Source organism: Periplaneta americana, chromosome 1, assembly GCF_040183065.1.
Source record: "Periplaneta americana isolate PAMFEO1 chromosome 1, P.americana_PAMFEO1_priV1, whole genome shotgun sequence".
Lineage (NCBI taxonomy): Eukaryota > Metazoa > Arthropoda > Insecta > Blattodea > Blattidae > Periplaneta > Periplaneta americana.
Window position 1 is genome coordinate 10,719,537 of NC_091117.1, and position 26,366 is coordinate 10,745,902.

Consider the following 26,366-nt stretch of genomic DNA (forward strand, 5'->3'; position numbering starts at 1 on the left):
ATGTTCAACAACAAATGAATAAATAAATAAATACGGCATTATAGGATGTGGCAGTGCTTATAGTACCTCCCTCATGCCAATAACTCTTCTACAGAAAAGAATAATAAAAATATACCTTAATAAACCTCTTGATTATCCTTCAGAGCTGCTGTATTCAGAATTTAAAGTATTTGACTTCCATCAAATTTATAACACTGTATTACTAAATTTCCTACATAAAAACCGAAATATATTTAATTCATATTCACATAAATATAAAACCAAAAGATCAGACAACATATGCTTGACAGTTCCTAAATGTACTACAACTGTAGCATATAATCACAGTAGCAATTTCGGTCCAAGGCTTTATAATATGATAATAGATAAATTTCCAAACATACGATTTGCTAATGCTCCTTATTTTAAAAAATCTATTAAAAATTGCTGTAAACAGAGAAAAAATCTGAAAGTTAGAATTTATAAAACAGTTATATTACCGGTTGTTCTTTATGGTTGTGAAACTAGGACTCTCACTTTGAGAGAGGAACAGAGATTAAGGGTGTTTGAGAATAAGGTGCTTAGGAAAATATTTGGGGCTAAGAGGGATGAAGTTACAGGAGAATGGAGAAAGTTACACAACACAGAACTGCACGCATTGTATTCTTCACCTGACATAATGAGGAACATTAAATCTAGACGTTTGAGATGGGCAGGACATGTAGCACGTATGGGCGAATCCTGAAATGCATATAGAGTGTTAGTTGGGAGGCCGGAGGGAAAAAGACCTTTAGGGAGGCCGAGACGTAGATGGGAAGATATTAAAATGGATTTGAGAGAGGTGGGATATGATGATAGAGAATGGATTAATCTTGCTCAGGGTAGGGACCAATGGCGGGCTTATGTGAGGGCGGCAATGAACCTGCGGGTTCCTTAAAAGCCAGTAAGTAAGTATTTAAGATATTAGTGACTGAGACGGTGATGAATCATGGTATGTCAATTTTCAATCCGAAATTTGCTTTTGTGATTGAGGGAAACCATGAAAAACCCCCAGTCAGATTGGTCGGCTATGGGGTTTGAACCCGGTACCTCCCGAATGAGAGTCTCAAACGCTACCGTCTGAGCCACCTCGCTCGGTTTGCACACCTTTGTTTGTGTTTGTACCAAGAGAACGATTAAACAGACGGCAGCACGTTACTGTAGAAGTCAGTTTCGTACTTAGCGACAAACGGTTGCACTCTGTTTCATTTCTTTCTTGCCAAAGAGCTCTGATGCATACTGCCTCTTCTCTAAATATTTAAATCTTTTTTCAGAACACTCTGTATAAGAGTTGAACTTTTTTTTCTTGACTATTACACTTTTACTATGTCACACTACTTTCGACCAATAAAACGGTACGAAAGGACGTCTTTCAACCAATCATGGCTGCTTATCGCACAATTTTATCGCGTCCCTAGTATTTGTTTAATTTTATTGCGTCCCTAGCATTTGTTTCTTTTTATCACTACCCTAGCATTTGTTTCTTTGTTTGCCAACATTTCAAACTGCACTGGTCTGGACGTCAAAAAACAGAAAATTACAAACCACTCCAGTCGATGCACAGCACTTTCAAATATGACTCCCATTGGCATTCAAGAACAAGAATTAATAAATATCACTGGCCATATATGAAGAGCACCATTCGGAAATCCTGAATAAGTTGAGGGATACACCATGTACATCAACGACTTCACTTCTTTTACGCATACATCCAATATAACATCAACTGAACCACCAACCACTAAAACATTCAAATTTTGAAAATTGTACTTTCAATAATTGTTTCTTTTAAAATTATTCATGTTTATTTTTTATTTCATCATCGTTAATTAAAATGTTTCTTGTTTATTTCATCATCCCTAATTAAAATTTTTCTAACACTTGTTTATAGTATTTAGGTCATGTTTGTTATAGCTTCTGTTATATGATATTATGGATAGTCACGTATCAGAGATTGTTTAATACTACGATTTATTGAAAATCATCTGTCAAGTGACGCTGATTACTGGGATTCAGATGATTGAAGTGGAATGCAACTGTTTTAATAAAAATGAAACTGAATCAACAAAACCTTCTTGACTAGTAACCGTCCACAGAGTTCACTGAAGATTCCATAGATGGCACAACTGATAACAAGAAAACATAATCATAAAACACTACTGCCATCTAGCGTAATGTTGAGATGGTACAATAATACATTTGAAGACAGTTGTAAGCCAATTAATATTTTATTGTATTGGAGTACTTTGTTACTTCTAATCTTTATATACTTTCTTCTAATCGTGTAATAGTCAATTAAATCCCACTCGAGTTTTGATTTTCTCTAGATAAATCAAAACGTCTAGTGAGATTACTGTTGATAAAATACTACAAGTAGAAGAAAATGTAATTAGAGTTTTTTGTTTAATGCACTGTGTTGTAATATTTATATTAGTTTGTTAGGTTTTGTCGTTGACACCCTGTATGAATGAAAACTTTTCAACTAGACTTCAGTTACAGCATCGCGATAACGAGCAACATGCATCAGCAGCTTTTAATCATTTAAACGATTCGTTTGTTTTCATAACTTCCACCGATATGATAGAGTGCTATCAATTAATAATTCCACGCCGATGTGCACGGGTGATGGAATGCATTACAACTGCCGCCGCTGAGCCTGATCTCAATGAAAACATCAGCTCTGTGCATTACGAAGATCCGTGTTTATAAATAATCGGATTTCTCTGCATAAATTCCAACCACATGTACGTCAAATGCATTCACAGTTTCGCTCATAAATTTTTGAACACAGGGAACAAGAGCCTGCTGACTGTCTTGAAGCTGTAAGTAACTCGAACACGATTATTTTAAAATACCCATTAGTAGACGGTTGGATGGATGGATGGATGGATGGATGGATGGACTGATTGTGAATAGAATGATGATCGAATCGTTGATTATTTGGATGGATGGATGGTTGGGTACATATATGCATAGTTGGTGGATGGATGGCTAGGTGGATAGATGGATGAATAGATGATTGGGTGATGGATAGATGCATTCATAGATGGATAGTGGGTGAATAGTTGAATGAATTTATAAATGGATGGATGATTGGTTGGTGGATGGGAAGTTGGATGGATACCTGCTTGGTTCGACTGATTAATGGATAGTTGGTGGATAGTGGGTAGGTGCTTATATGAATGGATAGATGGTCGTTAGTTGGAGGATGGGTGGTTGGGTGGGTACAAGGACAAATGATGGACGGATGGATGATGGGCAGATGGATGGTTGGTTTGTGGATAGATGGATGGATGGATGGTTGGTCGATGGATGAGTGAATAGATGGATGGTTGGTTTGTGGATGGATGGAAGGATGGTTGGTTAATGGACGGATGGATGGTTGGTTGAATGGATGGTTGGTTGAATGAATGAATGAATGAATAAATGAATGGTTGATTAGTGGCTGGATGGATGGATGATTGGTGGATGGATGGATGGATGATTGGTTGGTGGGAGGGTGGATGGATGGATGATTGGTTGGTGGGTGGATGGATGGATGATTGGTTGGTGGGCGGGTGGATGGATGGATGATTGGTTGGTGGATGGATGGATGGATTGATGATTGGTTGTTGGGTGGATGGATGGATGATTGGTTGATGGGTGGGTGGATGGATGATTGGTTGGTGGATGGATGGATGGGTGGGTGGTGGGTGGGTGGGTGGATGGGTGATTGGTTGGTGGGTGGGTGGATGGATGATTGGTGGGTGGGTTGATGGATGGATGATTGGTTGGTGGGTGGATGGATGGATGGATGGATGATTGGTTGGTGGGTGGATGGATGGATGGGTGATTGGTTGGTGGGTGGGTGGATGGATGATTGGTGGGTGGGTGGATGGATGGATGATTGGTTGGTGGGTGGGTGGATGGGTGGATGGGTGGGTGGGTGGATGGATGGATGATTGGTGGGTGGGTGGGTGGATGGATGATTGGTGGATGATTGGTGGGTGGGTGGATGGATGGATGGATGGGTGATTGGTTGGTGGGTGGGTGGGTGGCTGGATGATTAGTTGGTGGGTGGGTGGATGGATGGATGGATGATTGGTGGGTGGGTGGATGGATGATTGGTTGGTGGGTGGGTGGGTTGGTGGATGGATGGATGGATGGATGATTGGTTGGTGAGTGGGTGGATGGATGGATGGATGGGTGGGTGGGTGGGTGGGTGGGTGGGTGGGTGGGTGGATGGATGGACGGACGGATGCCTGCAGCCTATGTGTGCAGTGTATGTTAGCCAAACGTGCCACTGTGCTAGTCGCAATGCATATATTATATTATGTGCACGTATTTACTGCACTCGGGTGTGAGTTTCAAACTGATTTGCGATTTTCCGAACCTTTTCCAACCGTAAGAAGAATGTTAAGTAATATGCATAGAAAATCCTTTGCCTCATCTCGCTATCAGCAACAGAGCGTCGTTAAATAACCAACTGAAAAGACAGATGCCTGTATGAAATACCCGCGTATTCTGCTTCTCCTTGGAAGGAACAGCGCTTTTCCTTAAACTGTAATACAAATCCTCATTATGCTGCTGCCAAGGCAACGCGGATTAGAGGCCGAGACGACGGTAATCAATCATCAACGGCATCCTGCCTGTGCAGCACACTGAGTCGCCGCGAGTGATAGGCAACTTCTCCGCCTCGGTAGTGCAGCGTATAGTCTAACAAATTACTAAGGCGGTTTTAATAGGCAAAGCAAAACATGCTGTGACCAGATACTAAATTGGGTCTCACGAAGATGACCACTTCCTTTCTTATTGCACGCTTGTAACAATGTATTAAAATTTAATTTTTGTTGTTCCCGAAAAATCTTTCTTCTGTGGGATAAGCCCTTTTAGCTAAATGTCATCGATATTGTAGCAGTAACATGAGCTGCTGCCAGGGAGTTAAAAGGAGGATAGCAATGGCAAATGAAGCTTTTAATGGAAAAGAAGCGTCGTCTGCGGACCTCTGGAAAAAGAACTAAGCAAGAGACTAGTGAAGTGCTTTGTGTGGAGTGTGGCAGTGTATGGAGGCAGAAATATGGACATTACGACGAAGTGAAGAGAAGCGACTAGAAGCATTTGAAATATGGATATGGAGAAGGATAGAGAGTGTGAAATGGACAGACAGAATAAGAAATTAAGTTGTGCTAGAGTGAATGGAGAAAGAACAATGCTGAAACTGATCAGGAAGAGAAAAAGGAATGGCTGGGTTACTGGCTAACAAACAACTATCTTCACGGGGGCAGATAAAATTAACTCTTTTTTCTTCAACCACGTTAATAATGTCAAAATAAGTTCTTATACAAATGTTTGCCACTCGAGCGCAATTACGAGGGCCGATCAGAAAGCAAGTTTCCCTGGGACCGTTTACAGAAATAAAACATAATTTCATGAAAAGATTTATTGAAACGGCTACAGCAATTGTTGAGCTATTTTTCAACATATTTCCCACCAGAACTGAGATATTTGTCATACCACAGAAATCAAATAAAACATAAATCTAATCGACATGAATATCGTACTCGAAGACAAAAGTCTATTTTCCCATTAATTGAGCCTAAATGTCATACAAGTGCAGCTCTTAAACAAGGTCCTAGTTTCGGCCGAAGACTTTATAATAAAATTACAAACCTTTTTCCAAATTTGAAATATTTAAAAATTGAAGCTTTTAAAAAAGAAATTTATAAAATTATCCATGATATATAATATTAACAAATATGTGTATTTTTTAGCTTTTTATTTCTGTCGACTATATTCATGTTTTTATTGAACATCACTGGCTTTTGTCTGATTGTCAATTTATATTAAATGTGTTTTTTTCTCTCATTCCTCTTTTTTTTCTTTTAGCTCTTGTGTGTTATTTATCGGTTTCAATTAAGTTAATTACTGTATTTAGTAAACTGTCCTTGTAAATTTTATGTTATATTAATGGCTAAGACCACACCGTACACGAGCCTGGCTCTTGCGGTAGTGGCTAGAAACATTTTTGTTTTATAATTTCAATTTGTACTCACTAGCTGGCTAGTTAAATAAATAAATAAATAAATAAATAAATTAATTAATTAATTAATTAATTAATAAATAAATAAATAAATAAAAATTTAAAAAAATGAATGAATGTACCGAGAAAGTGTAAAGGTGGCATAATACTATGATGAACTCTCCAGTAATTTTTTTTACTCCCGTGGAAATATAAGCTGAACAACCACATTTGCATGAGATAATGCGTAGCGAAATAAATTACAGAGACTTAACAGTTGTGAAGAATGGCAGGCAGTGCACATTGTGTGCTGTGAAGGCATTCTTCGTGTTCATTCGTTTAAGGGATGTGGTACAGGGAGCTGTATAAGGTCGGGCTGTGCTCTCTCAAGTTATTCAATTTGCATGTCACCTCAGGGCTACTTCTTTTCCACCTCCACTCCGAGAATCCGGCACGGCGGGCCGCTGAAAATATGATTCTGCCTTCATCTCGTATTTCTCCTCACAGTGAAGTGTATTAGTTCCGCGAGAGTAGTTACATGTTGAATTAGCCTTGTGCCGTGCATTGTTCGCCAAGACGTGTGCTGTCTGTGTGTCCCTTGAATATTTCAACCGAGACAGACCACCGCGTCATCTTACTTTATAGCCACAGTCTTGCCCTAATGGAGGACTTTACAACCCCAAGTTTGCAACGTAGCGACTTGTTATTCAAAAGTAATTTAATGCTACGTCCCGTAGTTAAAATGTCGTTTGAAACTATGCTTATCGCGGCAATAAACATCGAGGAATCGTTAGTTTATTCCCCTCTCATGTCTTGAGTTACGTATACAGCGGTCTATTTCCAGAAAATAGCAGTAATTCCCAAGCAAGTGCTTTGCTTGTTTACACGTAATTATAGTCCGGATCGGCTTACTTAAGGGGAGTCTGTACATCGAATTTTGACAAAAAGAAATGAAATGAGCCGTTGAGAGCAGAAGTGGTGTAAATCAAAATTCGGTGATAAGGTTTAAAGTAAAAATCCTATAAAATACAACGCAAAGTAGCAATTACTATGTCCTTCGTGTTATCCACAGACTACTAATAGTTTAAATAAATTGAATATTAATTGCTCAAGAAACAGACATAACAACGAACATATTGGACAATGGTGTAGTATGTTTTAGTAACAAGTATTATTAGAAACAGTCTGTGTTCGATATAGACTAAGTGAACTGAAAATCAAGAACAGAGTCGTAAAAGTGTCAATTTTGAATGATCTAAAGGCCCATTCACAATGAAAATTAAACATAACCGTAACATAAACACAGAAGTTTGCGCCCAGGCTACCAAATGGGATCATTCACAATGATTCACATAAGCATTGACATAAACATTACCGTAAGACGTTAACATGAAAGTTTGCAAACTCCAAACTTTCATGCTTATGCTTACGTGATTTGCAAACAGAACACAATCGTGGAGCGCTGAAGTATACGACAGAATATGAGGAAATGGCATCGTTGTTATGTTTCCATGGTTACCAAGTATGTTTACTGTTATGTTTATGTTCCCATCGTGAATGATGGTATGACTTCTTGATTTTACTGTACCGTTAAGTTAACGCTTACGTTATGTTTAATTTTCATTGTGAATGAGCCTTAAATTAAGTTGTTAAGTTTTAAAAGTGGGAATAGTGATCAATTTAAATGAGGTCGAGAATTAAATTATAAGAGCGTCTACAAAAGATATATCTGTAATGAATGTAACTGTGGCACCGGATACAAAAATTGTGAGGTCCACATTACATGGATGTAAATGTTGACATCAAATATACATCATATCATATCATATCATATCATATATCATATCATATCATATCATATATCATATCATATATCATATCATATCATATCATATCATATATCATATCATATATCATATCATATCATATCATATATCATATCATATCATATCATATCATATATCATATATCATATATCATATATCATATCATATCATATATCATATCATATCATATATCATATCATATCATATCATATATCATATCATATCATATCATATCATATCATATCATATCTATCATATATATCATATATCATATCATATACCATATCATATATCATATATCATATATCATATATCATATCATATCATATCATATATCATATCATATCATATCATATATCATATCATATCATATATAATATATCACATCATATCATATATAATATAATATAATATCATATCATATTAATTGCTACTTTGAGCTGTATTTACAGAATGTTTACTTTAACCCTCACTACCCATTTTTGTCTTACACCACTTATGCTCTCAACGGCTCAAATGTTGGTTTTTATCGTTTTTCGGTAGTTTAATATGTGTAAAATGATAATATGATTTTATTTCTTCTTTTAGTCCTATCTTCAGGAGAAACAAAAATATAATTTGTAGTAATTCTTAATGCAAAATAATGTTATCAATGATTTTTTTGTCAACCACTCAGCGGAATTTTAAATTTATTAAGGTGGTTGTATACATAAAGGTATGTTACATATCGTCGTCGTTGCTGCAATAACTCTTATGTGCAAAATGTAAAATTTTTCAGTAGGGAGAAAAAAACACATTTATTCATCCTATGGCAGCCGTACATATGAGACTGTGAATTCTTACATTTTCGAAACAAAGAAATATAATTACTTATAACTATTTAGGTTATTTAATAGAGCAAAAATCTGAAATCGATAAATATGTCACATAGCAGTTATTGCAGGAACAACGACGATATGTCCTATTCTTTCTACATTTATATCTTTTATAACCTCTGAGAAAAGTGCATCCAAAATTGAGGAATTTAACATTGTAAGATATGAAAACAGAAAAAATGTAATGCGGAAATGAAACAAAATCTTCCAAGGCTGTATTATAATATTGTAATGTTTAAAATAAAAGTAATATCACGAGATAAAATGCTCAAGCAAAAATCAATAAATGATAAGAAAAATTACATTACAATTTCAGTCAACAACTTATCAAATTGGTATAAAAACAAGTTTTGTTACAATGATCACTTTATAATTCTTGGTTATATCCACGAATATTTTCGATTTTACAAGAAATTATCATCAGGTGGAAACAATAAATTAGACAAATTGAACACAAGTGAAATATAAAATATAAAAGGCTTACATAATGAATAAAACAGTATAGGAACATTTTCATATGTCAAAATATTAAAACAACTTATAAAATTCAATGATATAACGTGCATTCAAGTAGTGATGCATATGCATATACTCGTGTATCTTTTCGATTGTTAATGATTACAGAATATAAACGTAAGATATGTATATGCTGAAAGTTAAAATTTAATGATGTCATATTTTGATGGTAGCTGAAAACAGAATTCTATGGAATATTTTGTCACTCGAATCGATGATGTGATTAAGACATGATGCTGAAGTCAACTCATCGACACGTTACAAGTCTATCGTGTTATCAAAAAGGAGTGCGTTATATGGCAGTAAAATTTTTAATAGCCTCCCTATCGATATAAAAAATGAAACTCAAAATATAAAATTATTTAGGGCCAAATTAAAGAAGTACCTAATTTCTCACGCCTTCTATTCTGTAGGTGAATTCATGACATTCAATAACGCTTCATGAAATTGATACTAAAACTTTGTGTTGTACTAGTAGACTATATTGTAAATCTCGTCTGTATATATTTCATCTAGACTGTGACTATAAATTAAGACTTTATAATAGTATTAAGTTTTTTGACTTGTTCCATATTCTAGCTGTAAAGCAATGTATGAATACCATGGAATGTTAATAAATACAACACAATACAATACAATACATGGTTTACGTTTATATTCTTGTAATCATTAACAATCCAAAAGATATATATGCATACGCATCACCTCTTGAATGCATGTTATCATTGAATTTTGAAAGTTGTTTTAATATTTTGACATATGATAATGTTCCTACACTGTTCTATTCATTATGTATATATTTTATATTTCACTTGTGTTCAATTTGTCTAACTTATTGCTTCCACCTGATGATGATTTCTTGTAAAATCGAAAATATTCGTGGATATAACCAAGATTTATAAAGTGATTACTGTAATAAAACTTGTTTTTGTACCAATCTGATAAGTTGTTGACTGAAATAAAATAGTAATATAATTTTTCTTATCATATATTATTCAACTTATCTAAACTTTAACTTCAACATGACTTTTAAAAAAATCAATAAGTTCAGCATAGTAACATATTTTCAGTAGTGCGGTCTTTTTGACCGCATGTGCCTCCTCATGTTATAACGCGTATGTGCCTTCTCCTAGGTTAAGAAAAAACGCAAATTTATGATATCATACACAACGGAAGAACAGTTATCTGTAGTAATGTCACGAGAGGTCTGAGATTTATCTGGGAAATCTCAGACCTCGAGTGGCATTTACTAGGACTATTTCGTGAATAAAATAAAAATGTAAATAATATATCCCTAAAATTCGATCACAAAATGTTAATAATTGTTTATTAACGAATACTTAACCTATTCAGACATTGTGAAGTTGAAATACTCGTAGATGAATATCGATTACTGCAATAAAGAAATTCGATGTTATTATTCAGTAATGCCAATTGCGAAAAGCGAAATACAGGTTTAACAATGTTAATTACATGTACTGCACTTTTCTCTTATTATTATAACATAATAGTACATTATGCAACGAGCCTATAATGATAGTAATTAAGAAGCGAGTATGGATGTTTATGAAAGGAGCGCAAGCGAGTTTCATAATTTTCATACGAGTTTCTTAATTACCATTATAGGCGAGTTTCATACGACTTTTTATGCTCGACCATATTTCTAACTTGAAATTACAGTATTCAGATGTATACATTTTATTTGTATATGACAAGATCGGAAGTGACCTTGTTCTAGGTCGTGAATTGTGAGATATGCGCAGACGCGAAAGTATTGATTTTTTCCGAGGAACAATAATGTCATTGACCTTGTGTAATCCCGTTAAACTTGATATAACTTTTATTATTGAATTCGACATTGAAAACGAGATGACAAATGGAATTTATTTGAATATTAATTACAATTAACGCTAATTATTATAGTAACAGAACATAACCTTCTGCAACAGTATTGGATTTTCAGCCTCCTTGACTTTTCGCTAATTCTCTTTCGATTGCATATCCGAGAATAATCGATACTTGCGGTTTTATAACGGTACAAAGCTGACTCGTTATTGGCTGAACACCTGTAAGCTGGGTTGTCATTGGCTGAAAAGACCTGAACTTTAATGAGTAGGTGTACTTTAAATGACATGCATTAAAGGACTGCTACCAGGTGTATAATTACATTTCGGCATGGTCGAGCATAAATACATTTTCATTATCTGCTGAAATCATAATTTAATTTAACAGTAACAGTGGGGACAGCTATATACCAATGCTTATGTATTCGCAGCGAGACATGCTGCTACACAGTGAAGCCATCTCTGTATAGATAGGCCTAATTAAATTTTATTACGCCATACGGAAGGCAGTTTGATCAAAGACCTTATTATTAGTATGCAAGGTCTTTGGGTTTGATATGCGATGATGTTACATAAATTTGAACATCTGACTTTCTATTAATTGTTTAATTTCTTTCACAAAATACAAATTTTATAGGCTACTTATAGGTTATGTTACCTGTGGGAGCAGGACCAAGTTCAGCTGTGTCTTATTTCGACCGTTACAATCAGTGCTACACGAAAGCATTTTTTATAGCTCGACAAACGCATTCTCGCTGTAGTGTGTAACGGAACTAAAACTGCATCTAGACAGTTCAATATTCCAATCGCGTATGCGTTCAATCTAGGAAGAATATTGAAAAAATCAAGTTTAAAAGGTACGTTAAATTAAGATGCATGAAGATTAGGCCGTTTTGAACGTCGTCTTCACTGCGTAAATATATTAATTAATATCAAATATCAATCTTGCATTCATTGCCTTAAAGTTGAAAGAAAAGTTTAACCGTGTAGTTGCATCTTAATGTATTTATGATCATCAATTAACGGGGAAAGAGTTGGCGACAACGACTAAACAAAAGAACGACCATGCGATAAATTGAAAGCGATAAACCTAGCTGCAAAAATTATCGCAAAGTCTGACTGTGATTGGTTGGAATTCAAAATTTCATTACACTTCATTGGTCGAAAATGGAATGACGTCATATAAACGAAATAGTCAAATTAAAATTGCCACATGATGACTATGTATCAAAATAAATAAGATCTACTAGAAGTGAACTGTATTTTACCACAAAGTCTACTGGCAAGGCTGATCAACTGAAGTCCAAAGACCAGGCCGAAGACGAGGAGTTCTCACTGTAAAGATGGCATCGTTTTCACTAGCAGTCCGCGTAATTGTCCTTCTTTTGTCAGTGGCGCAGAATGTGGATTCCTCCACATCGGAGGTCTGTGGGGAGGCAGTCCTCGAATACCCGGGCGCGGAGAGCTGCGGCGAGGAGGGATTGGATAAACCCGATTCTCGGATCGGGGAAAGCGCCGGAGATCTCGTGCGGTGGATGCTTTTTCTTCGTTGACGACGTTGCGAGGTTGCCAGGAAAGCTGCTTTCAAGGTCTCGACATCAGGCACTTTCTGCTGGGGCTCTTGGACCATGGCAAGAGCGTCGCTTAACTTCTTCAGATCGGCGACGCTACGAAGACGGCGACGCCTGGTTGGCGGCGCCAGAGCAGGTAGAGTAGCTATCTTTGTAACAGGTGTCAACTCTGGCGAGCTTTTGAGGATGTTCTCTTCCAAAGCAGGAACTACCAGAAGAGGCTGCGGTTGAGGATGGCGCTGGGGGGAGCCATCCGAAGAAGGCATTACCTGGTTACAACGAACATTCGACGTGGAAGATTCGGACTGAGAATTCCTATACTGATGCGTCACGCATGTCCACAAGTTCCCGCACAAAGTTGTCGTCGAAGGCCATTGTTGTTGACACTGTTTGTTGTCTTTCTTACTACCATTCACACCCACTTTATCGTCACTTCCGGATATCGACTGAACTTCTTCAGTTCTTCTGTCATCGGCAGGTTCTACAGAAGTATGGCAACAATTAAAACACTTGTGCCTTCCCTCCCTTGGCTCGGTTTGTGTTGGTGTTGATCTCCGTGTTTTTGGTGTTTTGAAGTACCTATGGAATTTTGAATGTTCTGTACTGTCACTTCGAGTCTGTGTGTTCACCTGCGAGGACGGGGTTCGATTCGTTGTGCAAGACGGACAACAACATATCATTCGATTCGTGTTCTCAGCACCACCAGCGGCGGCGTCGCTATCTTCCGCCGTTACGGCACCGTTTCGTGAAGGAGACGGAGGTGGCGTCCTGCCTACACAACAGTAGTTATGACGTCGATTCTGCTGTTCCTCTGTGGACATTGTGAGTGGATTAGGGCTCGCTCTGGATGTGGTTGACACAGAAGTGCCGCAGCAGTGAAACATCTTGAATCTTCTTCTCTGTCTCCTGAGAATCGCTTCAGATGCCGGATTGAGTTGTCCAGAAGGTGCCACTGCATTGTTACGATAACGGATGTATTCGTAAGTGGTGATGCCCAGGAAGGAGATGTACACGTGGAAGAGACACAGATGGAGTAACAGGCCTGCTGTAATAGCGGCTAAGATGCCCAGCGAACCCACTACTGCGAGAAATATCGTGTCTTTGATAGTGAACACTGTGATGGAGACGATGGTGGGCGGTTCTTCGAAGTTTGTGTTGTTGTAGGTGTCCCATAGAGAGAGCCATCCGGGGTCGATGTGGTACAGGACGAGTTCAGCGATTGATACGGCGACCACAACAAGAGATGCCGCCACGGCCGATACGACGCACACGATAAACGCGGCATAATTACGGCCGCCCACGCAGTGGTTCAGCCACTTGCAATGATGGTCGAACTTTTCAACACACTTGTTACACACGCTACAGTGCTTGGTTCTGGAACCAGACGTCCTGATGTTACAGAGATGGCAGCGACCGTTCTCTATCACGTGGGCGTGCTTGGAGCGGTCGAACTCCGGAACAGCCACGGACACTTTGAGGGCTCTGAGATGCGGATCTGCAGGGTCCAGCAGCAACGCCGTCAGGTGGGAAGACACGTGGATCAAGAACAGACTGGCCAGCAGGGCCAGGAGAGGGGACCTCAGAGAGGAACCTAGGGCCGGTATCAGCACCAGGAATGTCGCGGCACCGAAACCGATGAGCGCTAACCAACCTGCGACTTGTTGGGGGTGTAGCGGAAGCTGAAGGCCGTGTACGCGACGCCACTTCCGGTACTCTGGAGCTGTTAAGCGGTTTTGGAACGAACAACACGATACGATCACTCCAGCTTCGTTCATCATCGTCGTCCTAGCCGACGACGTCTCTGCTGCTGACTTAAGAGCCAAATGTCAACCGCGGTCACCATTCGGACTGAGGTCACGCGAGCTTCACCCGGCACATGCAACAATCAACTAACTACACTGCTTTGCGGAACACATCGCTGATTTGATCAACAGAACGTAACTGGGCGCTTCAGACCATTCTGCTCAACAATAGAACCTGATAAAACCTATTTCTTTTAATTAACAGAAATGAATCCATATAAAAGCAATAACGTTTCAATAACGTACGTAGTTCTAGCTGCATATAGAAAGCAATTCTGTGCACTAGATAGAGCGAGTGTTAAGGTTCGTAACGTCATACAGTGAAAAATATGACAGAAAATTTATTTCAAAATATTAAATATATATGCAACATCATGCAATATAATATCTTAGCTTTTAAGGAAAGTGTATTAGTATCATTAATACAAGTGGGTAGTCACTACAAATTAATCTGCTTAACAGAAAAATGAATAAAGCTGATTTTGAGTGATGGAAGCCTACAAGCAGTTCGGAGTGGACCCTTAAAAGTAATGTAAAGTTAGTTATATACACAAAGCAGTTATGTGTACCAGCTTGAGCAAGCGTGAATTTCGTAATCTCAAGGGGTAAAAAATATCACTGAATATTAATACAGAAGGGACCATAAATATAGAACAGTAGCTGACATAAAATAGAAGATCACAATAGTTGCTTGAAAACTAGGAAAGCCTGGAAAATGTTCAGCAAGGACTCCAATCGTTCAGTGAAAAATCTCCTCAATTTTATAGACTCAGAAATAGAAAAGATGAAAATGCATATACAGGAAAAGAGTGGGTAAAATTCACGAAAATTGTGACAAGTTTTAGAGCCTTATCTGCGATATAAAATAGTACATTGGAAATGAAATGAGGCTTTTATAAGTGTTAGGACACTGAAAAATAAGCACAGATATTTGAGAGGAAGTGGAAATGCTGTACATTAGTTACAAAGTTAAAAGAATATAATGGCAACTTGATATTCCACATACAGGGAATAAAAATGCCAAGGCCAGCACAACAAAGATAATTACTTTGATGCCCAAAGAAATTTTAGGACTGAATACAGATAATGGCAATGGAAGCATAAACTAAACAGAAGACTTTATAGGACCCTGTTCTGGTTTTTATTATTATCCGTACTGAATTCTGGAGGACACTTTTTGAGTCAATTACATTATAATACGTTGTAAGGAGCACCAAATATATAAGCTATTACGCGGAATATCCTGGTCATAAATTCACGCGCGAATCGTCACTGATAGTTATGAAAACACAGTCACAGAACACATGACGTCACTGTCGGGAACATCACCACAGCAACCTCAAATTTTTCGAAACGCATTCCGTCCACTCAATCTTCCACCCGGCTCGAGTCATATCTTTCGGCAAACTAGCAACCACACTTTCTTTTGTTTTCTCCGGAGCTGCTGAAAGTGGATGAACTAGGTCACATGACCTCCATCACGCACTGCTATTACGCATGTACAACACGCGTGGAGGCGTCGCGGTGCCATCCCGTCCCGTGCACGCACGCATTATTACGTAATGTCCGGGGGTGACGCCGGACACCCGGCAGCTCTGATATCTCGCGTTGGAATGCACAATCCATTTCGCGAAGCCTCGCTCGCTCGCCGGCCTGTGTTCGGCAGGAATTATCGATTTTTTGGCCTCCTAGAGTTACGAACCAACCTCCGATTGCGAGAGTGCAACACAATACGCGTCTGACCTCTCTCGAGGCATTAATAAACCTCAACTGCCGGGGACTGACCTCTTTCTGAAGCATCCTTCATATTTTCTCCAAGGGAGGGAATTCTTTTGTGAATTTATGAGAGTTCAGAGATTTAATGCGATTCGGTTGGGAGAAAATTTTCCTGACTTCAGTGGTGAGCCGAGATTTAATACCCAGACTAGGCAACCTGCAAAGTGCTCTGAAACTTTGGATCTATTACTTACTAACAAACGGCTTTTAAGGAACCCGGAGGTTCATTGCCGCCCTCACATAAGCCCGCCACCGGTCCCTATCCTGAGCAAGATTAACCCACCTCTACCCTCATATTCCACCTCCCTCAAATCCATTTTAATATTATCCTCCCATCTACGTCTCGGCCTCCCCAAAGGTCTTTTTCCCTCCGGTCTCCCAACTAACACTCTATATGCATTTCTGGATTCGCCCATACGTGCTACATGCCCTGTACTTCGGATCTATTACAACTAAAAAATAATAATAATTTAAGTGAATAAAATCCGTGTTGTGACAACTCATGGACGACAAATGGTCATCCAGTGACTGCTTAATGTAGGTGTACGATCATCCAAAGAGTATGAGGATAACATGTGGTAAGAATAATAATTCTCCAACAGTCATTATAGCTGCCGTACGAAAGAAGAGTTATTATTATTAATGATGTTGATGATAATAATAATAGTAGGCCTAATAATAATAATAATAATAATAATAATAATAATAATAATAATAATAATAAGATTTCATAAATTGTTTTACAATAAGAATCCTAAATCTCTCTCTCCGGTCTGCAGATGCATTAAATATGCTAATTTGCATGGATTCAACTTGGATCCATTTAATGTGTAGTATATCTTTGAGTTTTAACTCACTGATCTAATTTTAATAATTATTTGTCCATATATTTCTTGCATTTGGTCTATTGATTCATGTAGACCATTCCATTATTTCAATTCTCATTGTACTAATTTTATAATTTTATAATTATTATTTGATCAATGATTGATGTAGACCATTATATTGTTTGTATTTCATCTCATTACCATTTTCTATCATTCATTCTCATCATCATTTGTTGTTTTGTTCTGTTTTGTATCGTGCAAAACTGTAATTGGCCTTGTGCTGTTGTTTTTGCACGTTAATATTCTAAATAAATAAATAAATAAATTATTATTATTATCTTTTTCCCTCCGGCTTCCCAGCTAATACTCTATATGCATTTCTGGATTCGCCCATACGTGCTACATGAACTGCACTTCGGATCTACTACAACTAAATAATAATAATTTAAGTGAATAAAATCCGTGTCGTGACAACTCATGGACGACAAATGGTCATCCAGTAACTGCTTAATGTAGGTGTACGATATTATTATTATTATTATTATTATTATTATTATTATTATTATTATTATTATTATTATTTACCTCTGATTGAGGTTCTGGCTGATATGTACATCTATTATCAGGCAGTACATCTCACTTGACGATATGTGTCAGAGGAAGAACAATTGTTTGTATGCATCTGAAGTCTGACTAGTGTAATATGTAGCTAGTCGGCGATATATGCATTGGAGGGGGAAAGAAACTGGCCACCCTACCCCATTATCTCCTAGTCTAGTTGCCTCATGAGTGATACCTTATTGGTGTTACTTACGAGGTTCAAACCTGTCTTCGGACAGCTGACTAAACAACAACAAAATATATCTTACGATTAGCTCATGTAACGATAACAAGAAACACGCTGATTTACTTAGAAAATACATGCCAAGTATATGACAGAAGTAGATGAAAGAATTAAATTCATATGAATCTCTAAAATATAAAGAGAAAAAAAACATCAACCAGAATAAACACAGAAGGGAGAGAAGGAAAGGGACAAAAACTTTATAACGTTTAAAGAAGCAAGGCACTTATCCCGCGTAATCTCATTACTAGCAGAGTATTAACTACGTCTTCCAGAATATTTATTCGAATATTGATTTGGCTTGTTCGTTAAGTACAGAGAGTCAGGAACTAAACAGTTGAAGCATGAATCAATTTAAGTCTTGTTGACGTGAGTTTAGCCTGACTACGTCTTTATTAAAGGTACAAGTGGGGAGAAAAAGTCAAAGTTATGTGTTAAGACGTCATGTTAACACACCAGCTTTCCTTTATGGTGAAGAAGTTGGTTAGAACTTTTGTTAAAAGTAATAATTTACTGTAACAAACTTTTGGAAAAGGCAAGAGCCGAATAACGACCTGATACTTGTAGTATTAAATCTCTTAAAATGAAATAAAGTCATGTATAAATTGCGGACCGTCGAGAAAACATCTTATAATGTTACACTGAAAGCATAGGAGTATTGTAAAAATGGTAGAGACATCAGCCAGTATTATGACGCAGTCAAGGAATCAGTGTCACGGAGTATAAATATATTAACAGATGCAGAAAACATAAAATGGCGACCATTTTCTTATATCTGTTCAATTTTACGACAGGGATAAACATCAAAACGTCCACCATATTAAAAGAATTAACGGAAGGAAGGTAACACAGACAGACTATTACTAAAATTATTATATTTCATGTACATCATTCCCTGATAAATTGACTCGTAGATACTGAATATGAACAAAATCCGTCCAATAGTTTAGTAGAAATCGCTATACACAGACAGACTAGTACTAAAATTATTATATTTCATGTACATCATTCTCTGATAAATTGACTCGTAGATACTGAATATGAACAAAATCCGTCCAATAGTTTAGTAGAAATCGCTGTACACAGACAGACTAGTACTAAAATTATTATATTTCATGTACATCATTCCCTGATAAATTGACTCGTAGATACTGAATATGAACAAAATCCGTCCAATAGTTTAGTAGAAATCGCTGTACACAGACAGACTAGTACTAAAATTATTATATTTCATGTACATCATTCCCTGATAAATTGACTCGTAGATACTGAATATGAACAAAATCCGTCCAATAGTTTAGTAGAAATCGCTGTACACAGACAGACTAGTACTAAAATTATTATATTTCATGTACATCATTCCCTGATAAATTGACTCGTAGATACTGAATATGAACAAAATCCGTCCAATAGTTTAGTAGAAATCGCTGTACACAGACAGACTAGTACTAAAATTATTATATTTCATGTACATCATTCCCTGATAAATTGACTCGTAGATACTGAATATGAACAAAATCCGTCCAATAGTTTAGTAGAAATCGCTGTACACAGACAGACTAGTGCTAAAATAATTATATTTCATGTACATCATTCCCTGATAAATTGACTCGTAGATACTGAATATGAACAAAATCCGTCCAATAGTTTAGTAGAAATCGCTGTACACAGACAGACTAGTGCTAAAATAATTATATTTCATGTACATCATTCCCTGATAAATTGAGTCGTAGTTACTGAATTTGAACGAGGTCCAATAGTTTAAAGTTCTGCATGCTACTGCTTCCTAAGGGGTTTTTTTTTACAACAAACTTAGAACTACTTCATAAACTAAGGAACCAAGGTCTTCCACAGTTTCTAAGTGTTACAGTATTGCTGGTAACGACAAAGTAGGACGATGTGATTACGAAGTGTTAGTTAAGTGAAGGAGCGGTGAGACGGTACCCAGCATTCGAGCGGATATTGGTGTAATTGATTTAAAACAGGAAGTGGCAAGAAATTGCACGAGAAACTGCGATATCTCTCTTCCACTACACAGCCCCGAAACGGTGACACATTATAGTTTATTACCGAGCTAATTGCATGACTGCAGCAACGTCGAGCTTTGTGCCAAATTGATAAAATTGTCAGTTTCATAAAGGGGGGCACGATGAGCTGTTATGATTAAGTTTCTACATCACTGTAAACAGAGACAAAACACTGACGTGTTTTTTGCCTATGAATTACTGCATAGCAAATCAGATTTACCATCTTTTAATAAGTTTTCCGCACATTTCACCATGGCAACAAACTGTCCCTACTTGTGAATAGCAAAAGCGCGAATTTCATAATCCAAACAAAATCGCACATATTCAGTTTCCGATACTTTACAAATCAACCATTTCTATCAAAAATTTCAATTAAACACATAATTCTGTACAGAATCGTTAATTCCTCTGACAAATTCTGCGCTGTATCAAAAATACGCCGGCACGTAGAGTTCGTCACCCAGTTTCGAGAATGAAACTACAATTGTGTTGGTTTGAATGTTTTATTCTTGTTTTCTTTAACAAATGGAGGATATGGATCTATGATAAGAGAAGTAATTACAGACGTGGATAAATTATTAACAAAATTGACGATTTTTATGATAATTCTATTTACAAAATTTGACTTTTCAATTTAGACTACAGTTGACAATTTTGCATATTTCTATCATTACAGTAGATAGAAATATGCAAAAATGTCAAATGTAGGCTATTCTAAATTGAAGAGTCAAATTTTGTAAAAAAATATACAATAAAAATCTTCAGTTTTGCTAATCATTTGGAAATATACAAAATGTCACCCGTAGTCCAAATTGAAGAGTCGAATTTTGTAAAAAAAAAAAAAAAATACAAAATCTTCATTTTTGCTAATAATTTGTAAATATGCAAAAATATCAATTGTAGTCTAAATTGAAGAGTCAAATTTTGTAAAAATATACAATATAAATCTTCAATTTTTCTAATAATTTGGAAATACGCAAAGATGTCAACTGTAGTCTAAATTGAAGAATCATATTTTGTAAAAATATATAATAAAAATCTTCAATTTTGCTAATAATTTGTCCACGTCTGTAATGTAGGACATGTAATATATTTTCTCTTCATATGAAGCAACATTCCGAAATTAGTCCAGCTCACAACAAATTTTTCACTATGCTTCACTCAAAGTGCATCGTACGTGTCCATTATCAACAGTAATCTCACTAGAGGTTTTGATTTATCTAGAGAAAATGAAAACTTGAGTGAGATTTAACTGACTATTACAAGATTAGAAGAAAGTATATAAAGATTAGAAGAAATAAAGTACTCTAATAAAATATTAACTGACTTACTAAAATTCTATTTCACTAATGTTAGCTTCACCACAACGTTTGAATGGAGCCGCCATTTTCAGTTGACTATGTGGTAAACAAATGATGATCGCAAAGCATGTTTTATAGTACCGTAAAGAATTTTCAGTTTGAAATGTTGGTAAACAAAGAAACAAATGGTAGAGAGGTGATAAAAACAGAAGTATAATATAAAGATTACAAGAAATAAAGTACTCTAATACAATAAAATAGGTATTAATTGAGTTACTAAAATTCTATTAGACTGCCTCCGTGGTCTGTTGATCAGCATGCTGGCTTCCAGATCAGGAGGTCCCGGGTTCGATTCCCGGGCTCGGCGCTCGGTGAATTTTTCTTGAAGAAGAAGAATTCCCTGGGTGTCTAGAGTCTGGAAATTTGTGTGATTGTGAGTGTGCCGGGTTAATATTAATTAACCAATCATCACAAATATAAAATACATCAGGACTGTCGCTGGGCAGTAACCTGAACACACATTTCAGCGTCACATTGTTGACAAGTAACTCCATCTGTTAGCACAACCATAAAGCATCTAGTAGATGCTATAGAGTTACCAACAACGAAAAAAAAATGCATTTTTTTTATTTTTTGTAAGGCAGTGCAAAATCGATCGTTCATGCCGAACTAAGCATTATGGTCTTACGAGTTCAGTAGGCCAAGCCGTTTGTTGTGCTATCGTCATTTGTTTTCTTCCGTTTTGAGTTCTCATTTTGTGAATAATGGGTCGCTTAACGAACGAAGACAAGATTTTCATTAAACATTTGCACCAATATGATAATTTATCTGCCCGTCAAATTGTAAGGAACTACGATCAGCGAGAATGCTCTGTTTCAAGTGTACAACGATTGACTAGCAAGATACGGACATGATATCCCTCCTGAGAGATTATTGCGTGAAAGATCGCATTTCTCAGATTCTCTGATGGTTTCCGCTGGAGTTTCAAACGAGATCTTAATCCTATGGACTATTTTGTATGGAGTCAACTACAAAAAGCAGTTTACTACAAAACAAGAATTCGTAATACTGAACATTTAAGACAACGCCTTCTTGAATGTTGGACCGGCTTGATCAAAGACAGATATCCAGTGCTATTGGACAATGGAGAAGACGCCTACAAATGGCTGTGCGGGCAAATAGCGGTCACATAGAGCATCATTTTAATTTTGATTATTTGAAATATCATTAATTATTATTAATTTTAGCACCATTTTTAATTTTGATTATTTGAAATATCATTAATTATTATTAATTTTAGCATCAGTTTTAATTTTGATTATTTGAAATATCATTAATTATTATTAATTTTAGCATCAGTTTTAATTTTGATTATTTGAAATATCATTTATAATAATAATAATAATAATAATAATAATAATAATAATAATAATACTAAAATAATAATAATAATAATAATAATAATAATAATAATAATAACAATAATAATCCGTGGCGCTACAGCCCATGAAGGGCCTAGACCGACCAGCCGGCTGCTGGCCCCACGCCCACATGCAGAGGTGGACGATCATCCAACCAGAATGGAGGTGTCGTGTGGTTAGCACGGAAATATCATTAACTATTATTAATTTTAGCATCAGTTTTAATTTTGATTATTTAAAGATTATTAATTATTATTAATTTTAGCATTAGTTTTAATTTTGATTATTTGAAATATTATTAATTATTATTAATTTTAGCATCAGTCTTAATTTTGATTATTTGAAATATCATTAATTATTATTAATTTTAGCATAAGTCTTAATTTTGATTATTTAAAGATTATTAATTATTATTAATTTTAGCTTTAGTTTTAATTTTGATTATTTGAAATATCATTAATTATTATTAATTTTAGCATGAGTTTTAATTTTGATTATTTGAAATATCATTAATTATTATTAATTTTAGCATCAGTTTTAATTTTGATTATTTGAAATATCATTTATAATAATAATAATAATAATAATAATAATAATAATAATAATACTAAAATAATAATAATAATAATAATAATAATAATAATAATAATAATAATAATAATAACAATAATAATCCGTGGCGCTACAGCCCATGAAGGGCCTAGACCGACCAACCGGCTGCTGGCCCCACGCCCACATGCCGAAGCAGAGGTGGACGATCATCCAACCAGAATGGAGGTGTCGTGTGGTTAGCACGGAAATATCATTAACTATTATTAATTTTAGCATCAGTTTTAATTTTGATTATTTAAAGATTATTAATTATCATTAATTTTAGCATTAGTTTTAATTTTGATTATTTGAAATATCATTAATTATTATTAATTTTAGCATCAGTTTTAATTTTGATTATTTGAAATATCATTAATTGTTATTAATTTTAGCATCAGTTTTAATTTTGATTATTTGAAATATCATTAATTATTATTAATTTTAGCATCAGTTTTAATTTTGATTATTTGAAATATCATTAATTATTATTAATTTTAGCATCAGTTTTAATTTTGATTATTTGAAATATAATTATTATTAATTTTAGCATCAGTTTTAATTTTGATTATTTGAAAGACCATTAATTATTATTAATTTTATCAACAATCAGTTTCTGCATTTTGAAGTAATAAATTGTCTTCAAAAACCACATTTTTCGCATCATTGTGTATTGACCTCCATAAGATTTAAATCGAGCCTAAAAAAACATAATAAAAGTCCTGCTCATCTTTAAAGTCTAGTCTTTCCAACAGTGTATTCATTATAAATTAATGTTATGCATTTCCGAAAATAGAGTATTTCTAATTTTGTGCCCCTTTTTGGCCCACTGTGTACATGCATTTAAAAGAGAAAACCCTAGGAATATGCATTTACGCAAAATAAAGTTAGCTTCATTCGAAAGTAGAAACCAGGATCGGCAAAGATCCACTTTTACTTTCTCATTATGCCAAATCAATTAAAAAAATACAATTGCATGAAATTCCGCGGTCTAATGATGACAGTAAAAATTATGTTAATGATAATGACAATGAAGCTATCGCAAACATACTGGGTGAACTATACTGACAGAGAAAAGCACTGAAATAAAGTTAAGCAATTACATTATGAATTCAGCACTGCAGTACTACAAGTCGGAGAAACAGCAATTATCAAGACAAGACGTCCGCGAAACTTTAGCATGCATGCACTAACTCCACGAAGCCTCCGCTGTGATGAGAAATAATTATACAATCCACATAATGGGACTGCAGACAACCCCGTGAGTAGCTGCAACTCTCAAACTCAAGCCTGGCTTCTAGCGGCAACAGATGGAACTAAATAAATTCACAGTCAGATGTTTTTATCACTACGAAATCTCGCTTTTGTAGTTTCTTCCGCTTGAATTAATGAACGAACACCGTTAACTTTTGTGAACCTGGATCAATATGAACGTTCATATCTGATCGTACCTTCCTGTTACAAAAACAGACTATTTAAAATAACTTTGTTATTGTTGTTGCTAATCCTGCTTATCTTTAGATCGACTCTCTAAATTATTAATGAGAAACCTAGAATTAAGAACTGACAAGGGATTTCAGTAACCTTTATGATTAAGTGTAACGTAGGGTAAAGGTTGGTAAATCGTGATACTGATGATATTATGATAGTTCTTTCTGAGAATTTTTTACAATTTTACTGAGCGAGTGAGGACCGACCGAGCAGGCTAGCGGCGTGATAGAGGGCTAGTCTTACATTCGGGAGGTCCGGGGTTTGATCCCAGGGACCGGCAATCCTAACTGAGGTTTTTCCTCAGTTATTTCCAGGCAAATGCCGGGATTGTACCTCTTGAAAGTCCGGCCATGGATTGCGATCCTTCCCTTAATCCTTTCATAAGTGTGAGTGAATGCTGTGTAATGTCTTAAATGTTTATGTTGTATCGGAGGTGGCCCTGGCATTGAGCTGATCCCTCATCCGGGGAGGCCCTCCATGTCCTTGTGTGGTCAGAAAGCATGTATGTGATCCATAGCTTAATACCTCTCCCGACAGGTCGCGGCCCTGTAAGGCCCGGGTGGCGTGGGTCGTGTAAATGTACCTAAAAGGGAGAGGTTAAACTAAGGTAAGAAAGAAAGAAATAAAGAAAGAAAGAAAGAAAGAGATGAGGACCAGTTTTGTGTAGAAACTTGTCCACGAACATTCCCTTAATATGTTGACGCAAAAAACCAATCTTCCTCTAGCTCAGTAAAATTGTAAAAAAATTCTCAAAAACAACTATCACAATTTACCAACCTTTACCCTATACAGAGGAATTAGGATAAATAAACACAATTTGCTTTAAGATTTAAGTGTGTCTAACAGAATAAAATAAGCTACAACAATGAATTTTCCAATACTTATTTAGGGGAGAGTCGGGTAGTATCGAACATCGGGTAATATCGGACAGTGATTTTCTGCAATCTACCACACGATGATAGTACCTGATTGACATGGTTATGTTTCTGTGATGTCGCATAGAGAAACGTAACCATGTCATTCAGGTACTACCATATGGTGGTAGATGAAAGAAACGCACTGTCCGATATTACCCGATGTCCGATACTACCCGACTCTCCCCTACAAATGGCTTCTAGAGAACCCGAAGGTTCATTGCCGCCCTCACATAAGCCCGCCATCGGTCCCTATCCTAAGCAAGATTAATCCAGTCCCTACCGTCATATCCCAACTCCCTGAAATCCATTTTAATATTATCCTCCCATCTACGTCTCGGCCTCCCCAAAAGTCTTTTTTCCCTCCGGCCTCCCAACTAACACTCTGGATTCGCTCATACGTGCTACATGCCCTGCCCACCTGGATTTAATGTTTCTAATTCATACTTCTTGTTTACCTCAAACTTCAACTCTGAATCACCTCTGTACTTGAGAGCGTTGTTGAATTCAACGCTAGTATTGAACATGTTTCTTGCGTGTTCGATGCTATAACTCTTGTAGGTTGCCACACACGAGAATGTGTTTACGTACCGTATGTACAATTCGATAAAACAGTACAAATACAATGACAATGTCACAATTATTCAGTAGTTAACTAATAATACATGAAATATGAGAAAAGAGCAAAAGGCAGCCTATGACTATTCTGAGGAACTAACGCATACCA

At 36.2% G+C, this 26,366-nt stretch overlaps 2 protein-coding genes across 3 annotated transcripts in view; both read right to left on the reverse strand.

The window, feature by feature from the left end:
• Dus1 (Dihydrouridine synthase 1) overlaps window positions 1-26,366 on the reverse strand; it is a 230,224-nt gene that overhangs the window by 146,734 nt on the left and 57,124 nt on the right. The window lies entirely within an intron of this gene.
• Window positions 12,065-16,035, reverse strand: LOC138704785 (uncharacterized). The gene has a single exon (XM_069833074.1). It carries the CDS (start codon window positions 14,424-14,426, stop codon window positions 12,354-12,356), a length of 2,073 nt encoding a protein of 690 aa, XP_069689175.1. The 5' UTR covers window positions 14,427-16,035; the 3' UTR covers window positions 12,065-12,353.